Here is a 20,174-nt window from a genome sequence, read left to right on the forward strand (position 1 = left end):
ATTGCATGTTCTCACTCATGTGGAATCTGAAGAAATCAATCTCGTGGAGATAGAGCATAGATTGATGGTTACCAGAGGCTAAAAGGATAGCGGGGAGGAGAGGATGAAAAGAGGCTGGTTAATTGGTACAAAAATACAGTTATAGAGAAGATATAAATTCTAGTGTTTGATGGCACAGCAGGGTGACTATCATTAACAATTTATTGCATATTTAAAAATAGCTGAGAGAGAAGATTTGGAGTATTCCCAGAACAAAGAAATAATTTTTAAGGTGATGGATATCCCCATTACCCTGATTTGATCAGTATACGTTGATGCATGTATTAAAATATCACATGTACCCCATAAACATGTACCATTACTATGTATCAATAAAAAGTCAATTTAAAACTTTTTTTTTAACTAACATTTAAAAATTTGCCAATCTTTTTTTTTTCTTACTGATGTCTGAGATTTGGTTCTTGTTCAGGAAGGTTTTTTTTTTCACCTCAAGAACTACAGATATACTTTCTAAAGTTTTCTTTTAATACTTTTTAATAGTTTTCCTTCTGTTGATACTGCTAGTTTCTTTTTGTTCTAATATGAGGTAGGGTTGCCTAGTCCTTTCTCCACTGACTTGACATATCATTTTAACAGATACTAAATTCTCAGATATCTGTGACTTTCTGGACTATTTGTTTTCATTGATTTCATTTGCCTTTTTCTGTGCCACCATCACATTGTTTTAGTTACTGTAGCTTTATGATATTTTGATCAACATTTTATTTCTTGATTGAGTACTTTGCCATGAAATTTAGAAACTAGAGATTAAACGTAATTATAAAATGACAGTTTCACTTCTCCATTGCTGCCTAATGGCTGATAAGCAAGATAGAGCATATTTGAAGGCCAAAAAACAACCTGTTGAATTTTTAAATGATAGCGTGTGAACATGCTTATTTGTCTTGATTTTATTAATCACCAAATTAGTAAATTGTGTCTGTAACAGAGTAATTTCCCAAAGCTAATTGTTATTACGTGTTATTTCTTAAACATTCTTTTAATGTAACAGGACTCATAGCAAATAATAAAGCAATTAAATTATCAGGTGAAACGTTATTGAAGTCACTGTTAAAGTAATTTGAAATATGAGTCCAATTGATGACCTGTAGGATTGTATGTATTTTTATGCAGTAACCTCATTGAGACTGCTTAATGGATGAGTTTAAATTAGTGGAAAGTCAAATAATACAACTTTTTTGTTGTTGTTGAGACAGAGTTTCCGTCTGTCACCCAGGCTGGAGTGCAGTGGCGCGATCTCGGCTCACTGCAACCTCCACCTCCCGGGTTCAAGTGATTTCCTGCCTCAGTCTCCCGAGTAGCTGGGATTACAGGCACCCACCACCACACCCATCTAATTTTCATATTTTTAGTAGAAATAGGGTTTCATCCTGTTGGCCAGGCTGGTATTGAACTCCTGACCTGAAGTGATCCGCCCACCTTGGCCTCCCAAAGTGCTGGAATTACCAGGCATGAGCCACCACACCCGGCCATAATAGTGCAATATTTAAATACACGAGTTATTACTTTAAGGATACAGTCTTCTCTAACCATGTTGTCTGGAACAGGTCCTTAGAACTGCTTGAAATACTAGATAAGAATGATTTGTTTTTAACTTTTGAATTATTTATCTTCAAATGGATGCTGTTAAAGTATTTGAAGGATATTTAAAAGTAGCTTGAATATTTTAAACATTTTTCAATACACTTTTGTTTGTATTGTTACTTTAAAAATTTTTTTAACTTAATTTGTTAATGCCACTTCAGGTGGAATGTATTGTTACTTTTTTTAAAGTAACATTCACAGTTTAATGGTAAATTGATTTCCATCTGTCTTAATTATAAAAATTATCAAAATTGGGCCAAGCATGGTGGCTTATGCCTGTAATCCCAGCACTTTGGGAGGCCGAGGCAGGTGGATCGCTTGAGGCCAGGAGTTTGAGACCAGCCTGGTGAACATGATGAAACCCCATTTCTACTAAAATGCAAAAAAATAGCCGGGCATGTTGCCATACGCCTGTAATCCCAGCTACTTGGGAGGCTGAGGCACAAGAATAGCTTGAGCCTGAGAGGCAGAGGTTGCAGTGAGCCAAAATCACGTCACACTCTAGCCTGAGCAAAAGAGTGAGACTCTATCTAAAAATATATATATATATATCAATATTGAAGAGTTTTAGTATGTCTTCCTTGTTTTTGTTTTCAAATTAAAAATTAACTGCACTCCTTCCCAGACTGCGGGAAACCAAGTTGACTGAATTCCAACAATGAGAATGCCCTGTTTAGAAGTCATCACTTTTAAAGGGTTGTTAGGGTTTATGTTCTAGAGAGAGTAAGTACTATGTCAGGGTAAATTCTCTGCTATGAAAAGGAAGAATTTTTGGAATGGAAAACATCTAAAATATAAGAGCTAGGATTTACCTAAAACTGTAAGTATTAAATTTACAGGTGGAATTTTGCCTGGTTTGGCAAAGAGTATTTCTAGGAAATAGATCTCCATAAATGTGGAATGTTGGGTGTATTTGAGGATTGGAAAGCTATTGGGTGAAAAAGAGGTAAGCAGCAGTCTTGGAGTAGAGACACCATTGCTGACACAGGAAAAACATCAGAAACTTAATAAAGAGAGAACAAAATGGAAATAGGCCTTTGGGTTGGTAGAATGCCCTGAAATGAGGAAATCACCAACCTCAGTTAAGTGAATGTCCCCAAGTAGAATGGGGATTAGAAAGATGCAAAACCAACACTGGGGATATGAACTCCAGTGTGTGTTGTCATCATCCTAAGACATTAGATATGCATTTTAGGTTTATATTTATGGGGGAGAGATTCCTTGCCTAATTTGTGGGGTGGCACTTGAAACAAGATTTCTAATTCGATTGCTGAGAAAAAATGTTTGGGTTTCTAGTGTTTAAGATTATACTCTGGGTATGCGGAGGTAGAGTCTGAGGCTAAAGCTACTGTTAGTTTGTCTGGAATTGAGATAGTATTAAATGTATTCACTGGGAAGTATTTACTTTTAGTCTTATTTTTAAAGGTCAACAGTAACTGCTTCCATGATTTACTTCATTAAAATATTTTCAGTATTAACTATTGGCTATTGCTATGTAATTACTTTGAAACCTTAATGCCTTCAAACAGCAAATATTGATACCTCACAGGTTCTTGGGTTGGGAATTCAAGAGTGGCTTAGCTGGGTTGTTCTGGTTCACTGTTTCTCAGGAAATTGTTATCAAGATGATGGCCAGGGCTGGTGGTTTACACCTGTAATTCCAACACTTTGGGAGGCCAAGGCAGGCAGATCACTTCAGGTCAGGAGTTCAAGACCAGCCTGACCAATATGATGAAACCCTGTCTCTACTAAAAATACAAAAAACTAGCTGGGCATGGTGGTGGGCACCTGTAATCCCAGCTACCTGGGAGGCTGAGGCCAGAGAATTGCTTGATCCTGGGAGGCAGAGGTTGCAGTGAGCCGAGATCACGCCACTGCGCTCCAGCCTGGATGACAAAGAGAGACTCGATCTCAAAAAACAACAACAAAAAAGGTGATTGCCACAGTCATGGCTTGACTGCTACTGGAGGATCTACTTCTAAGATGGCTCACTCAGATGGCTTTTGGCTATTGGCAGGAGGTCTGTTCCTTGCTAGGTGGACCTCTCTCTAGGGTTGCTTCATGTATTCTTTGTGGAAGTTTATTCTCCCTCCACCTTCCCCTCTCCCCCAGCCAACAATCCAAGAGATAATAAGGAGGATCTGCAGGGCTTAGCATGACCCAGTCTCAAAAGTTATATCTCATCACTTCCTCCATATTCTAATCTTTAAAAGTGAGTCACTAAGTATAACCCACACTCTAGGGGAGGGAAATTAAGCTCCAGCTATTGAAGGAAGGAGTATTAGAATTTGTGGACATACATTAAAACCACCTCAACTATATGCCTTCGTTTATTCTCTCATCTTGAGTTGTTTATCATTCATGTGTTAACATGGCATTTCCCAGATAATTGAATATGACACTATGAAATGTGAAGCAGAATTAAAATTTTACCATTATTTCTTCCTATAATTTATATTTTTAATTGACCTAGGGGCTATGTTATTGGACTGGATCTCTGATAGTCCTTATCATTATTGTTACTTTTGTGTGTGATTCAATAAAGTGTTTCAGAGCCCGCTGTGTGGAAGACATTGTGTAAAGTCTTTGTTTGTCCCCCACAAACAAAGGGTGGGGTGGGGGACAACAAAGACTTTACACAATGTCTTCCACACAGCGGGCTCTGAAATACCCATCCCCACATTCCCTGCACACACTCCCTGTCTTTCTCCCTCGCTTTATTTTTCCCTGCAGCACTTTGCTGTTCCTTTCCCCTTCCCTCACCATGCTCCAGCCATGCCGGTCTCCATACTTAGAACCAACCAGACGTTCTTTTGCCTTAGGACCTTTGTTAGAGCTGTAACTTTTGCCTGCAATGTTTTTGCCCAGATTTTCACATGATTGACTTCCTTTCCTCTGAAGTTTTTGGTCAAAGGTCACCTTTCAGTGAGGACTTCCTGACCACCCTATTTAAAATTCCAACCTGTTTCTCCATAAATATTCCCAGTATCCTTAACTCTGCTCTTCTTTTTCTAGTATACTATATAATTATTTGTTAGGTTTATTATTGTCTATTCTAGCTGGAATGTAGAATCCACAAAGGCAGAAATCTTTGTCTGTCTTGTTTACTTAAGTGCCTAGAACGTGAGCGCTCCTTGTATTATTTTTTGAGGGATGCAGTCACTAACATATTTTGACTATTATCTTTTGTTTTTCTTTTTTTGGCTAGAATATATACTCCATGAGGGCAGAGATTTTTGCCTTTTTTATTCATTACTTTACCAAGCACATAACACAATGGCAGGCAGGTAGTAGGCATTCATTAATTGTTAAGTAAGTGAAAACACTGAGTTAGCAGTTTTTCATTTGGGCCAGTTATTTTGTTTTTCAGAGTGGAATCAACATTTTTTTAAATCACTGTAAAATTAATGCATATTTATTATACAAAATTTTAGTCCATATAGAAAAGTAAATGAAGAAAATAACATCTACCATAATCATACCTTGTTATACCTAGACATAATCTTCAGTTTATTTGGTTATGTTTATATGTAGGATGTCTGCGTATAAATGTATTTTTTATGAGAATGTGTCATACCAGATACTCTGTTTTGCAGAGTGAATTTTTATACTTAATGTGGAAATCTTAACACATTCAAAGTAGACCTGTATCTTTTTAGTGTCTACTTAGTAGTATACATTAAAACATTGAAAATTGTCTATTCAAGGCTATACATAAGGTTATCCAAACTCTATGTAATTATGTTCTATTTCTAAGTACTTCACTTGTGAGAAAAACGTTCCAAATAATAGCACCCCTTAATATTTCATAAACTTAAAATATGACTGCCAGAAAAATCGTAGAAGAGAACGTTGGTCTAAAGGACAAATGAAGTACAATAATTCCAGAGAATTCAAATTCAAAATGTAGTAGGCAAGATCAGGATGCAGTTTAGAATAATGAGGGAAAGGTTGATGAATTGCAAAGTACATTAAGTGAATATGCTATTAGCAAAGAACTTTACTGCTTTGCATAAAAACTTAGTCACTGTCCTGTAGGAACATATAATGTAGTCATATGCTAAATATATGACTATAGGTACCTATCTTATAAGACTGGGTATGTTCACTGTCATAAATTGATACAAAAAGTATTTTGTGGGTTGAATTGAACTAAGCAGTTGAGTTCAGAAGAGAAAGCAATCTTTTCTGAATGGGGTAATTTGGGTCAACTTATTTTATTCTAGTCATTCTTTTATTGCTTTCCTATTATCTTCAGAATTGTAATTAGTACTAACATTTTGTTCCAGTTTATGGGGAATAATTTGGTAAAATACAATCAATTAACATTTTATACAAAAGATTGAATTTAAGAGAATTGTTATTTCATCCTGGGTAAATCAGCTTTTATCTTTTATCATCAAAGGTCGCTAAACAGGTTATTTCTTCTTTAAAATATTCACTGCCTTCATGTTTTTATTTTAAGTGGCTTCCTTTTTTTTGATGTTCTTTTTCCAATTAGTTTAAACATCTTTAATAGAAATAATTTTTTTTTTTACTTTTTCTTCAGATTGAACTCATTTGCCAGCAAAATAATATTATAGTATTGGAAGATACAATAAAAAGGCTTAAATCTGTAAGTACATTTTTCATAAATATGTGTTACGGAATCATTTTTATTTGGTCAGCAAGCTATAAAAAATTATATCTTTGGCTCTCACGCGTTTTGTGAGGAATAAAATATGTTTGTTTTCTAAAATCTGCACCAACTGCTAGGGACACAGGGGAACCCCCATCTGTAAGAGTAACTTTTTTTTGCTGCTTTCATCACTATTCCTTTGTTTCCTAGAGGCAAAGAACAACTTTTGGTTGGTTTTATTAATGTCCTTATCTGTTAATTGATTTAAAATGATGACTGAATAATTCTCAAAATATGAAGTTTGTTTACACATTAACTTTTATCCCCCTTAATAGTAAATACTTTTAAGCCATAAATTTTGTTACATAATTCCAAACAATGTTTTATTTATCTAACAATGTGAAATGGAAACTGTTCTGTTTAAACATTTTAGTGTTATTTAAAATATTTAAAACCCTCTATCTGAAACTATATCTATAATTTTCTCCCAATAAAGTATTGTTAAATAAATGTTGTCAAAGAAGTGTTTCTAAATATATGAAAGTGAATGCAAATTTGTGGGAATGCTTACAAGTATGGAATATCCAGCATTCAGTTAATTTATGCACTCATTAAACAATATTGGACAAAACTTAGATGCTATAACAGTTGCTTTAGTAGTAGCATATGTTTTTCTTCTTTTGAGATGGAGTCTTGCTTTGTTGCCCAGGCTGGAGTGCAATGGCACATTCTCGGCTCACCACAACCTCCGCCTCCCGGGTTCAAATGATTCTCCTGCCTCAACCTCCCAAATAGCTGGGACTACAGGTGCACGCCACCATGCCCAGCTAATTTTTTTGTATTTTTAGTAGAGACGGGGTTTCATCATGTTGGCCAGGCTGGTCTTGAACTCCTGACCTCATGATCCGCCTGCCTCGGCCTCCCAATGTGCTGGGATTACAGGCATGAGCCACCATGCCCAGCCTAGTAGCATATGTTTTTCTAAAGCAAATCCATGCCATTTCTAGGATGTGTGCTAGATCTGTGGACATTTCTGGCCTCTCTAAAATTTCTTTACCATTTTTTCTCCAAAATTATCTTTCAGTTAAAATATAGCATACCCAGAAATCCTGGAAAAGAAAGATATCTAACTGCTTTTTAAAAATTACTGATATATAATTTTTTAAATGTTGTATTTAAAAAATACCAAATTAAATGTTTTTAAGGATCCTGTTTGTTTTCAATTTCACTTAGAAAATGATGCTATAGTTTAGCTTGAAATAATAGCCTAATTTTTTCCTCCTTGGCAAGATAATTTTAGATACTGAAAAAGCACAAAATAAATCTCCTTCTAGACTTGATTCCTTTGTCAAGACTTTGGAAGCAGACAAAGATCACTATAAGAGTGAAGCTCAACATTTGAGAAAGATGATGAGAAGTAGGTCTAAAAGTCCAAGACGCCCATCACCAACTGCCCGGGTAGGTTTTATAAACTTATAAATATTTTGGAGTTTGTTGCCCAGACACTGGCTTTTATTCTTTGTTTTGCCTAATTTGAAAATAATTTGTTTTGATTTGCTGTGAATTGCTGTTTCAAAGGGGTTGAGAGACAGAGGTCTCTTTGATGGCACAGTAGACTACTGATATTGGTTCTTTATCCTCAGCATAAGTAGCGCTTGGGAGGTAATCAGGCAAATGTGGAATAATTTGGAATGAAGCTGTTTTAAAAAGACGTGGTTTTTAAACTTATTTTTTATAATTTCCTTTCATTATATAGTCTTATTTTCTTAAATAGAAATTGGGCACTACCATCAGTAGCACCTTTCTATCAGTACTATATATCAAAGAAGAATTTCAAATTCCTTATATAATTATAGGTTGCAAACTGTGATGTAGAACTTCTGAAGACAACAACAAGAGATCGTGAAGAACTTAAATGCATGCTGGAAAAATATGAGCGCCATTTGGCAGAAATTCAGGGTAATGTCAAGGTTCTTAAATCTGAGAGAGACAAGATCTTCCTTCTTTATGAACAGGTAAACTTACAAAAAACAAATTATGTAAGTAATAACATTGAGTTCTAGAGGTATGTAATTCTTCTTTGAGATCTATGAGACTGCTTAAACCTGCAAATCAAGTTAATCTAACATTTGGGGATTACATATGTTTTTAAGATATTCTTAATGAAATGTAATACATTTCCAATACAGTAGGTATGTGAGTACACACGTATGTTATCCCCATAGCCAAAAATCATATACATGTATAAAAATAGTCTTATTTTTGGAATAAGATATGAAGAAACCGTTAAATGATAAGTTGTTATGAGTTCAAGGTAAAAAGATCAAATCCTGACCTTTTTACCTTGAACTTGCCACACCTTATCACATCACTTTAGGAACTTTTATATAATTTGCTTAATTTTAGAGAATAAAAGAAGTGTGTAGTTTATCTCTGCTTTCTAGCTTAGAATTGCATAGCTTTTATTAATCAAATACCTTCTTTACCCAACAAGTATTAAATCTATAAATCACCCATATAACTTCTTTTAAAAGTATCACAATTTTTTAACAAATTATAGCTACTATACACAGGGTTCTAGGTTCACTACTCTAAGGGATAGAAAAATGATAAGATGCTGACCATGTTTTCCTATAAATTTACAGTCTAGTTAGGGAGATAAAGTATATTGTATTTATTGATTTTTATTAAGTGGTCTAGAAGATATTATAAGAAACAAAAGAAGTGGGCATTTTTAGATATGGTGATCAAGGAAATCTTTATTAAAAGATACAAAGTGTGAGCCCTGAAAAATGAATGGAGTTTCTATTACCCTGAAAGGGGCTAGAAGGAACAATCCAAACTAAAGGAATGGTATGAGGCAAAGGATAAAGGTAGGAAAATCAGCAGATAAATAAATTGGTTTAAGACTAGAATAGAGGGTATGTATCAGTGGAGAAGGGAGAGAGCTAAGACTTGAAAGGTAAGATTGCACTAGAGCAGGAATCAATATACTTTTTCTGTAAGGCGCAGACAAAAAATATCTTCTGCTTTGCAAGCCATGTGGTCTCTGTTGTAACTAATCAGCCCTATTGTTGTAGGGTGAAAGCAGCTTTGGACAATACATAAATGAATAACTTTGGCTGTATTACAGTAAAACTTTATGGATACTGAAATTTGAATTTCACATCATTTTTACTTGTTTTAAAATACTCTTTTGATATTTTCCCCAACCATTTAAAAATGCAAAAATATTTCTCCACTTACAGACCTACAGGAAGCAGGCTAGATGTGGCCTGTGAGTTATATATAGTTTGCTGACTTCTGGACTAAATGGTACAGGCTGTTCAATGGGCCTTATATGGGGTTTATATTTTGCTTTATAAGCAACAAACAATCTTTTTTTTTTTTAAGGCAGGCAAAATATGAACAAAGTATCATTTTTACAATTTTACAATTTTAACCTTATGGCAAATTTTTATTTCTCACATAATCTTTATATTTTGTCTTCTTATTTAACAATTTCTCCTTTGAGAGAATTGATGGAGGGAGAGACCATGGACTCCTCCTTAGAAGGCTGTTACAGTAGTGCACATATAAGGCATTAAGGGACTAAGCAAGGGTGTTTCAATGGAGATAAATATAGGGACAGATGCAAAAGACCCTGTGAAGGAAGATTTGACATGATTTGATTTTAGGAAGAAGGAGGGTTGCATGACAGTGACTAAAATTCTGTCTTGAATGACTCAGCAATGTGGTAATAAAATAAGAAATAGGAGAGTCATTGGTGGTTTGAGGAAAAAGATGTGAGTTTGTTTTTAGACAGAGTAAGATGATGATAGCACACTCAGGTCGTAATTGCCATCAGACTGTAAGAAATGTGGGACTGGAGTAGAGAGAGGCAAGAGTTAAATAGTTAGCTTTGGAAGTCATCTGCTTAGAGGTGAGCTTCGAGCCTTCAGAGTGGATGAAGTCTCTGAATGAGAAAACTGTACATAGAGGAGCAGAAAAGTTAAGTTATAATATTCAAGATGCAGAAGGGAACCTTTGAAAGAGACAAAGATGACAGACAGCTAGGGAGGAACAATGTTATAAGGGAGGAAGGAATCTCAAGAAGAAGGATGTTGTGAACAGCAACAGACCACTGAAATATCAAGGAGAACAGGAACTGAGAAAAGACCATTGTATTTGGTTAGGTCTTTAGTTGAAATTCCACAGAGGGTGGGAGGGTGGGAGCCAGGTTATTCTGGGGTGATAGAATGGATGGTAAGGAACCATTGGCAATAGTTATAGACCATGGGACTTTTTTTTTTTTAATGTGTCGCAGGAAGAAGACATAGGATGGTAAATTGGTCAGCAGGATCAAGTGACAGGTTTTCAAGATAAGGGAGCACTGTACATGACTGAAGGCAGGGGAGAAAGTGCCAGTGGAGAGGGTACTATTCAAGATGAGAAGAAATAATTATAATTGAGTCAGGGAGATCTTAGAAGACACTTTAGGAGATGAGGTTTGGGGTTCTGGTGAAGGCTTAGCTGTGGAAATTGGGAAGTTATATATTTTCCTTTGGGGCTTGGAGACTATCTGAATAGACAGTGATCAAAATCAAGAGGAAAAGAGACCTGTGCAGCGAACTATGATATTAAATAATCTGCAGGTTTGGAATAGATTTGGGACCCAAGGATGGTTGAACAGACGTGCAGAGACTCTGTTGGGTTATCAGTAAGGATTGGTGGGTCTTTCTGTCAGGGCAGAAGTAGCCAAGACATAGGAATGGCATATGCATTTATATTTAGGAAGACTGAAACACTGTGATAATATTCATTAAACCGGTAGTCTGTCTAAATTGTGCTGAATTTAAATTTACACTACAAAATGAATAAATGGAGTATACCAAATATATTTCTTAGCAAAACATTCTCTGTTGCAATGACTTCCTCCAAATTAATTTTATTTTAGACTTTTGGCAAAGATGTTGTAACATGAACTTCTATTTAAATATATTCATTTTCATTTATTTGTATAAGCTTATTTTAAAATAAAAGTGATACCATTACCCTGCTGCATGCATGTTGATGTAGGTTTGCATTTTAACTGGCTAGATACATAAAATTTTTTATGTTTATGTGTTCTAAAGCTTGTTAAACCAAAGTCTATGATTTAAATAATAGGCACAGGAAGAAATTACCCGACTTCGACGAGAAATGATGAAAAGCTGTAAGAGTCCTAAATCAACAACGGCACATGCTATTCTCCGGCGAGTGGAGACTGAAAGAGATGTAGCCTTCACTGATTTACGAAGAATGACCACAGAACGAGATAGTCTAAGGGAGAGGCTAAAGGTTGGAAAGGATTTTATTTACGTGAATATATGTGAAACACAAATTCAGGGATATTGAAATCACTTTATTTTGTTTTTGCTTTTTAATCAGATTGCTCAAGAGACAGCATTTAATGAGAAGGCTCACCTGGAACAAAGGATAGAGGAACTGGAGTGTACAGTTCATAATGTAAAAAAAAAAAAAAAAGAAAAGTCTCTTTTGGCTATAAACACTCAATGGCTTTCCCTTTTCTCCTTTTTCTGTATTCAGAGAAGTTATTTTATTTTTCTAAGATAGTGTTTATAGTCCTAAAATACTTAAGGTATTTTATAGTGTAAATTGTCACTTTTTCATTTGTTTATTTCCTTCTAAAAATGTGAGTAAATGTTTTTTGGTGTTAGGTTACAAAGTATGTACTTTAAAAAAATCATTAGGCATTCATTTTCAGGGATCTTATCTACTTTCTCATCTCCATATTTTGTTAAAGATAATATTGCCAGATGTAAAGAAAATGGTTTATTCTACCTAAAGAGTGGATAAGGAGAGAAAATTATGATGAAATAAAAATTATAAGCAAAGTTTATTTAAACTAAATTTAAATGTGAAACATCACCTTTTTCCTAATCAGACTTGATATTGCTACGAATATATATTGATGATATTGTCACTATATAAACATAAGAGAATTTAACTTTCTATTACCAAATATAATTGAATATATTTATAAGTTCATCTGTACTGTTTTATTGTAATGAGTTAAAAATATGAGATAGGGGCTGGGCACGGTGGCTCATGCCTGTAATCCCAGCACTTTGGGAGGCCAAGGCGGGTGGATCACCTAAGGTCAGGAGTTTGAGACCAGCCTGACCAATATGGTGAAACCCTGTCTCTACTAAAAATATGAAAATTTGCCAGGTGTGGTGGCATGCGCCTGTAGTCCCAGCTACTTGGGAGGCTGAGACAGGAGAATTGCTTGCATCCGGGAGGTGGAGATTGCAGTGAGCCGAGATCGCGCCACTGCACTTCAACCTGGGCGATGGAGCGAGACTCTGTCTCAAAAAAAAAAAAAAATTACTAGACAGGAGAAAATAATTTTTGTTTTCATAATTCTACATTATATGTGTAATTTATTAATGTTGGGCAACAAATAAATTCTTTTGCAAACAGCATATTTATACTATAGTCAAATTGAACCAGACTGAAAAATATAGACTGATATACTGTGATAAGCTTTACTTTGCAGTGGCTTTTTCTTGGTCCTACTTCACAACACCTTATCTGTAAAACCTTCTACAGCAGTCAGGTCTAACCTGATAATCTCATCATGTCAGTCTTGCCATAAACCAGTTTGTACAGAGGGAGTATGCCCTTCAGGAAGATTACTAAGGTGTTTTTAGTGATGGCAGTAACCTTGTCATTCTACTTGTATAGCTTGATGATGAACGTATGGAGCAAATGTCAAATATGACTTTGATGAAGGAAACCATAAGCACTGTGGAAAAAGAAATGAAATCACTAGCAAGAAAGGCAATGGATACCGAAAGTGAACTTGGCAGACAAAAAGCAGAGAATAATTCTTTGAGGTAAACTAAATCACCTTTAAACAACCAACAGTTTACTATAACTATAGCTCTGCTTTTTATAGTGTATTTTATAATGAAAATTATTTGTTGAGTTCAGTTTCTGAGAGGATTATTGAAAAGCAGTTGTAGGAACCCTTGGCATACAGTGAACAATTTTCCTGAGCTCAATCACAGGCTGGTAATGCCACACTTAACTAGGAATCACACTTCTAGTAATCTTACGTTACATTTGTAAAAAACTTCAACTTTTAACTGAAATAGCTTTTACAAAGCTCTTCTGGGTACAGAATATATTTGACTTTGATTGTTTAATTTACCTTTATAACTTTAAATTCTGTTTGGGAATATGAACAGTATAAGAAAACACAAAGCACAGGTTTGGCAGTTGCTTAGAAAAAGGGTGATTTAGAATATAATGAAAAGCCATAACATAGAAATAGGAGCACGTGATGGAACATCTATTAATTGAATGCAAGTACTATACTTAGCCTTTCCTGTGTACTGGCATGGTTGCCGAAGATGTATCAATTGAAGCAGGCTACAGCAATAAGCTTGGGAGAATGAGTTTTTGAAGACCTCTACATGAGTGGTTTTACTTTTAGTATCTGTTGCTGTGAGAAACAGAGGTTCTACAGATTCAGTAAGGTTGAATTTCATTGCATCTATGAACATTGAAAAATAGTAATAGCTTAATATCTAGGTGATGGGTTGATCTGTGCGGCAAACCACCGTGGCACATGTTTACCTATGTAACACACCTGCATGTTCTGCACATGTACCCCGGAACTTAAGAAAGAAAAATAGTAGTTCACACTCCTATTAATGCCGAGATTACAGGCATGAGCCACCGGGCCTGGCCTTTCTTAACAAAGTTTTTTTTTTTTTTTTTTTTTAGTCATAAAACCGATTATTTAATTGAAGCTATAAAAAAGGCAGTATAAGTGATAAAATAATTAGGAAAGAATATTTAGCATGTTTCAAAACATTTAAAATAGGAGCAGAACATTTTACAAAAAGTTGTACAGGAAATTAAATTCTAAAACTGTAAGTACAAACATGACATTACAGAGTATCTTATAAAATACAAAGACAAATATAAAAGGACTATGATGCTTTAAGTCTGAAAACTATTGGCCAAATATTTAGGTTTATATTTACAGTTCCTGGGTATGAGAATCATATTACTATACACATCTCCCAAACCAGTAGGTAGTATTTTCCAATTAACCATGTGTGGTATCATCTTCTACAAAGTCTTTGGCCATCTCCGCTGTGATCACATCAATATGACTAACCTTATTTCTGAACTTTACACCATAGAATTTGTCAGCTGACTCAAGCAGTTCAGGCCTAAAAGTAGTTGTAATAAACTGAGCATGTACAGCAAGTTCCATAATCATATCTGACACAGCCTTTCTGTGCTGAGCATCCAGAGCCTGGTCAATCTCATCAAACAAGTAAAATGGAGCCGGGTCACATTTCTGAATGGCAAAAATCAGAGCAAGGGCTACCAAGGATTTCTGTCCACCTGAAAGCTGTTGCATTTCTCTCATTTCACCTTGTTTTCCTGTAAATGACACCCTAATTCCAACTCCAGTAAACTGGTCAACTGATGGGACACTGCTTTGTGAGCCAGAACCCCTCTCACTCTCACCACTCCCTTCTCCTTCATCTTGAGACTGACTGCCCTCCACATCTCCTTTCTTCATCACCAAAGTAGCTTTGCCACCAGGTACTAACTTCTGGAATACTTCACTGAAGTTCTTGGATACCTGTTTGAAAGTTAACTGAATAGCTTCGTATTTCCGAAGTTCAAGTATATTCATCAGCTCCATGATCGATTTGTAACCCCTATCTAACTCTTCTTCTCACTTTATTAACTTTTCTTTCTGCTCGGAGAAATTTACAAACTGATCCAAAGCCTTTTTGTTAACATGGCTGTACTTCTTTAATTCTGTTAACAAAATTTTAAGTGTATAATCTGGTATTGTTAAATGTAAGAACAGTATGGTAAAGCAGATCTCTAGAGTTTTTCATATTGCATAACTGAACCTCTGTATCCTTTGAACAGCACTCCCTATTTCCCCCTCCAGTCAATCCCTGGCAACTACCATTTTACTTTCTGTTTCTGAGTTTAACTCTTTAGAGACATCTTGTAAGTGGAGTATTGAGTAGTATTTCTCTGGTTGTCTTATTTCACTTAGCATAATTTCAGTGTTTGTCCACGTTGTAGCATATGACAGAATTTCCTCCTTTCTTGAGGCTGAATCTTTAGTTCTTTATCTTTTTGTTCCTTTCTCTCTCTCTCCTTTTGTTTTTATAATTCTTTGTTAATGTTAGCTCTCTTGATAGTGTCCCATATATCCCATAGGCTTTCTTCATTTCTTTTTACTCTTTTTTCTTTTTTATCCTCTGGGTATTTTCTAATGACCTGCCTTCAAGTTTACAAATTATTTTTTTCTACTTCATGTAGTCTACTGTTGATGTTCTCCAAGAAAGCGTGTCTTGGGCTGGGGACAGTGGCTCATGCCTGTAATCCCAGCACTTTGAGGGGCCAAAGGAGGAGGATTACTTGAGGCCAGGACTTTGAAATAAGCCTAGGCAACATAGCAAGACCTTGTCTCTACAAAAATGAAAGTATCTTTTTATTAACAGACGTTATTTATGTAGTCAGATTTATTCATCTTTCCCATTTGATTTATGCTTTTTTTTTTTTTTTTTTTTTTTTGAGACAGAGTCTCACTCTGTCGCCCAGGCTGGAGTGCAGTCATGCAATCTCGGCTCACTGCAAGCTCCGCCTTCCCGGGTTCACGCCATTCTCCTGCCTCAGCAGGTGCCTGCCACCATGCCTGGCTGATTTTTTTTGTATTTTTAGTAGAGATGGGGTTTCACGGTGTTAGCCAGGATGGTCTCAATCTCCTGACCTCGTGATTCGCCCACCTTGGCCTTCCAAAGTGCTGGGATTACAGGCGTGAGCCACCGCGCCCAGCCTAATTTATGCTTTTTTTTTTTAACTGAGAAAATATTTTTGTACCTTAAGATCATGAAGGTATGTTCCTATATTATCTTCATATTTATATCTGTAATTTACCAGGAGTGTATTTTTTTTTTTTTTGAGACGGAGTCTCGCTCTGTTGCCCAGGCTGGAGTGCAGTGGCACAATCTCGGCTCACTGCAAGCTCTGCCTCCAGGGTTCATGCCATTCTCCTGCCTCAGCCTCCTGAGCAGCTGGGACTACAGGCGCCCGCCACCAAGCCTGGCTAATTTTTTGTATTTTTAGTAGAGACGGGGTTTCACCGTGTTAGCCAGGATGGTCTCGATCTCCTGACCTCGTGATCTGCCCGCCTCGGCCTCCCAAAGTGCTGGGATTACAGGCGTGAGCCACCGCACCCGGCCCTACCAGGAGTGTATTTTTGTGTATGTTGTGAGGCAGTGGTCAAGTTTTGTTTTAGTTTGCTTTTTAATACATGATTACTCAATTTTCCCAGTAATATTTGTTGAAAAGATTGTCCTTTACCGCTCTGCAGAGATGTTTTTCTTAAAAATAAATATCTATGTATGTGTGTATTTCTAGGGTCAATAATCTGTTCCATTTGTCTTTTACATGGTTCTTGTACCATTACAAAACTTTCCTAATTACTATAACTGTAAAAGTGTTAAACCTATAAGAACAAATCTACCTTGTTATTCATCAAGAAGGTCTTGACTATTGCCGGCCCTTTGCATTTTCAATTTTCATATAAATTTTAGAGTGAGCTGGTCAAAGTCCACCCCGAAAAAGAAAAACACTATTAAGATTTTAATGGCATTGAGTTGAATCATAGATTAATTTTGAAATCATTTATTTTTATGTTATTTGAGTCTTCTGGGCCACCATAAACATTGTATATCTCTCTATATTTTTCAGTTTTGCTCTATAATGTTTCCTATTTTTTGTGTGTAGAGAGGTCTTACATTTATTTTGTTAAATTCGTAGGTACTCAGTATTTTGAGATGATTTTAACTGTTTTTAAAAATTGTGGCTGTTATGTAAAAATAAAATTGATTTTTGTATTTTGGTGTGGTATCCAACAGTCCTGCTAACTTTTCATTAATTTTAATAACCCACCTACAGAAGTTTTTTTCGTTTGTGTACATAAAATCATGTTATCCACAAGTATTCTTTTCCTGCCTCTCTAATTCTTATACATTTTATTTTTCTTGCCTTGTTATATGTGAATTACTTCTAATATATTTCTTGTAGGTTCTTTGATAACTATGTAATATTAGATTTAAGAAAATTTTCTCCTATTTTTATTTTGCCCAGATACTAAAAAATCATACATGAATGTTGAAATTGATCTGATAATTTTTACTCATGTATTTAGATGGTCACATTATTTTTCTCCCTTATTCTGTTAAAATGTGAACTTACACTGATTTATTTTGTAATACTAAACCAACTTTACAGGGTAGAATAAATATAGATTGGTCACACTATATTATGCTTGTTACTTATTGTTGGTCTATGTTAACTAATACTTTGTTTTGTATATTTACGTCTATTTTTGTAATTTAGATTGGCTGATAATTTACCTTTCTTATGGCTTTATTTTATTTTTTATTATTTTTGAGACGGAGTTTCACTCTTGTTGCCTAGGCTGGAGTGCAATGGCGCGATCTTGGCTCACCGCAACCTCCGCCTCCCAGGATCAAGTGATTCTCCTGCCTCAGCCTCCCGAGTAGCTGGGATTACAGGCATGCGCCACTACCCCCAGCTAATTTTGTATTTTTAGTAGAGATGTGGTTTCTCCATGTTGGTCAGGCTGGTCTTGAACTCCCGACCTCAGGTGATCCACCTGCCTTGGCCTCCCAAAGTGCTGGGATTACAGGTGTGAGCCATCACGCCCAGCTGTCTCTTATGGCTTTTTAAAATCAGATTTTGATAGCAAGGTAATGTAAACTCATACTATAATACTCTTTTCAATTCATTTTTTCTTCTGTCATTTTGTGGAACAGTTTGTAGAAGATTGGAGTTGTAGAACTTACCAATAAAGTCATTTGGATCTCTTCTTTAAGGGAAGGTTTTATTTCATTTATTTATTAGGGAAATAATTAGAATTTCCTTCTTACGTGAGTTAGTATATGTATGTAAGCAGTTTTCATTTTGTCTAAATTTAAAAGGATGTTTAGTATAATGTTATTTATAATATCCTGTGAACATTTGAATGTACATAGAGTCTGTAGTTATTTCCTGTTTTTCTATTCTGCAGTTGGTGGTTATTATTAGTTTTTTCCAAAGACCAACATTTTGCTTTGGTTTTGATCCTCTCTATTGTTTGTTTTTTGTTTTTATTATTTCATTACTTTTGTTCTTATTATTTCCTTTCCTCTATTTTTTTTAGATTTCTTTTTTTCTTGAATTTTCTTCAGATGAATGTTTACATTTTTACTTTTTAGGCCTTTTTTTCTTTTTTCTTTTTTTTTTTTTTTTTTTTTTTTTTGAGGCAGAGTCTGTGTCTGTCACCCAGGTTGGAGTGCAGTGGTGCGATCTCGGCTCACTGCATGCTCCACCTTCCAAGTTCACGCCATTCTCCTGCCTCAGCCTCCCAAGTAACTGGGACTACAGGCGCCCGCCACCACGCCTGGCTAATTTTTCTTGTATTTTTAGTAGAGACGGGGTTTCGTCACGTTAGCCAGGTTGGTCTCAAACTCCTGACCTCGTGATCCGCCCACCTCGGCCTCCCAAAGTCCTGGGATTACAGGTGTGAGCCACTGTGCCCGGCTAGGCCTTTTTTTCTAATAGAAACATGTAAAGCTTTAAATTATCCTCAAAATACTTCTTTAGGTATATTCTAAAGGTTTTGATATTTACTATTTTCTGTATAAAAATTTTTTGTCCTTGGAGACCTGTCAATTTTTTCATTATATATTTTGATGGTATGTTATTAGGTGCATATACGTTTACAATTTTTCTATTACTAAGTGACTTTCTTTATCTCTACTCATGTTTCTTACCTCTTTGTGTGATATTAACATAGCTATATCAATTTTCTTTCAGTATTCATTTTCATGAAAAATATTTTCTTTTGCTGTCAACCTTTCAGTGTCCTTATGTTTTAGACATCTTTCACAAATAGCATGTGTTAAGTTTTTAAAATTTAATCTGACATCTTTTATATTTTAACTGGATCATTTGGTCCATTTGTATTTTATTTACTTATATCTTTGGGTTTAAATCTAATGTCTTGTATGCTTTCTGTTATTATCAATTGTATGATTCTTTTCTTGCCTTCTTTTGGATTGATGGGGTATTTAAAAAATCCTTTTATTGTTTTCTGTCAGCTTAGAAATCATTCTAGAAGTCATAAACTCATTTATTATTCTTTTAGTGATTACCTGAGAATTGCAAGAACCTTAGAACAGTAACTCCATTTACCCATCTTAACTTCTGTACCATTTTTAGCCAAATATTTTAATAACACATATACATACATGTGTGTATAACTATATATATAAACTGAATAAAATACTTACTGTTGTTTGCTCAGTCAATATTTGTTTAGATTTACCTGTACATTTATTCTTTTCATTGCCCTTCATTCCTTTTGTTGCCTTTGAGTGATCTGGGGTCCTTTATTTTCTGTTAGAAAAATATCCTTTAGAATTTATTTTAGAATTTTGTCTGAATTTAAGTTTTTGGGGTCCTATATATATATTTTCAGATTCAGGTCATTAATATGCAATAACATATGGTCAGTTTGATGAATGTACACAATTGTATATAACTGTGTAACCATACTTTAAAAAAGATACAGAGCGTTTCCTTCCCTCCAGATAGTTTCCTTATTCTCCTTTCCAGTCAGTTCTCCTCCTCCCCATTGCCTGACACTTATTACCATAGGTAAATTTTGCCTGTATCTGGGTTTCTTAGAGGGAGTCCCCACTTTGCATGGTTTCTATATGCATTAATTTGGTTAGTAGGGTTTAGTTTAGTAATATCAGTTCTCTACCAACACAGTTTCAGTTACCAGAGTAATTACTGTGAGTAA

General features: G+C 35.3%; 2 protein-coding genes across 34 annotated transcripts in view; one reads left to right on the forward strand and one right to left on the reverse strand.

Annotated features, from left to right (window-relative positions):
• Positions 1–20,174, forward strand: part of TSGA10 (testis specific 10) — a 165,820-nt gene that overhangs the window by 38,573 nt on the left and 107,073 nt on the right. For 29 of the 33 annotated variants that reach the window (XR_010149296.1, XM_054678028.2, XM_063789488.1 and 26 more), the window contains 6 exons: positions 6,194–6,259; positions 7,553–7,720; positions 8,119–8,277; positions 11,411–11,581; positions 11,672–11,749; positions 12,992–13,143. Coding sequence is in view for 32 of the 33 variants with exons in the window: in XM_016949068.3 (XP_016804557.1) it covers positions 6,194–6,259; positions 7,553–7,720; positions 8,119–8,277; positions 11,411–11,581; positions 11,672–11,749; positions 12,992–13,143 (794 nt within the window). In the remaining variant the exon portion in view is untranslated. Of the gene's footprint in view, positions 1–6,193; positions 6,260–7,552; positions 7,721–8,118; positions 8,278–11,410; positions 11,582–11,671; positions 11,750–12,991; positions 13,144–20,174 lie in introns of those variants that run through there. The other 4 variants (XM_016949070.4, XM_054678027.1, XM_063789486.1 and 1 more) reach the window with 2 other exon arrangements.
• Positions 14,012–15,502, reverse strand: LOC107973569 (structural maintenance of chromosomes protein 3-like). Its single transcript, XM_054678037.2, has one exon. The coding sequence runs from the start codon at positions 14,976–14,978 to the stop codon at positions 14,367–14,369; it is 612 nt and encodes a 203-aa protein (XP_054534012.1). The 5' UTR covers positions 14,979–15,502; the 3' UTR covers positions 14,012–14,366.

Source organism: Pan troglodytes, chromosome 12 (genome assembly GCF_028858775.2).
Source record: "Pan troglodytes isolate AG18354 chromosome 12, NHGRI_mPanTro3-v2.0_pri, whole genome shotgun sequence".
Lineage (NCBI taxonomy): Eukaryota > Metazoa > Chordata > Mammalia > Primates > Hominidae > Pan > Pan troglodytes.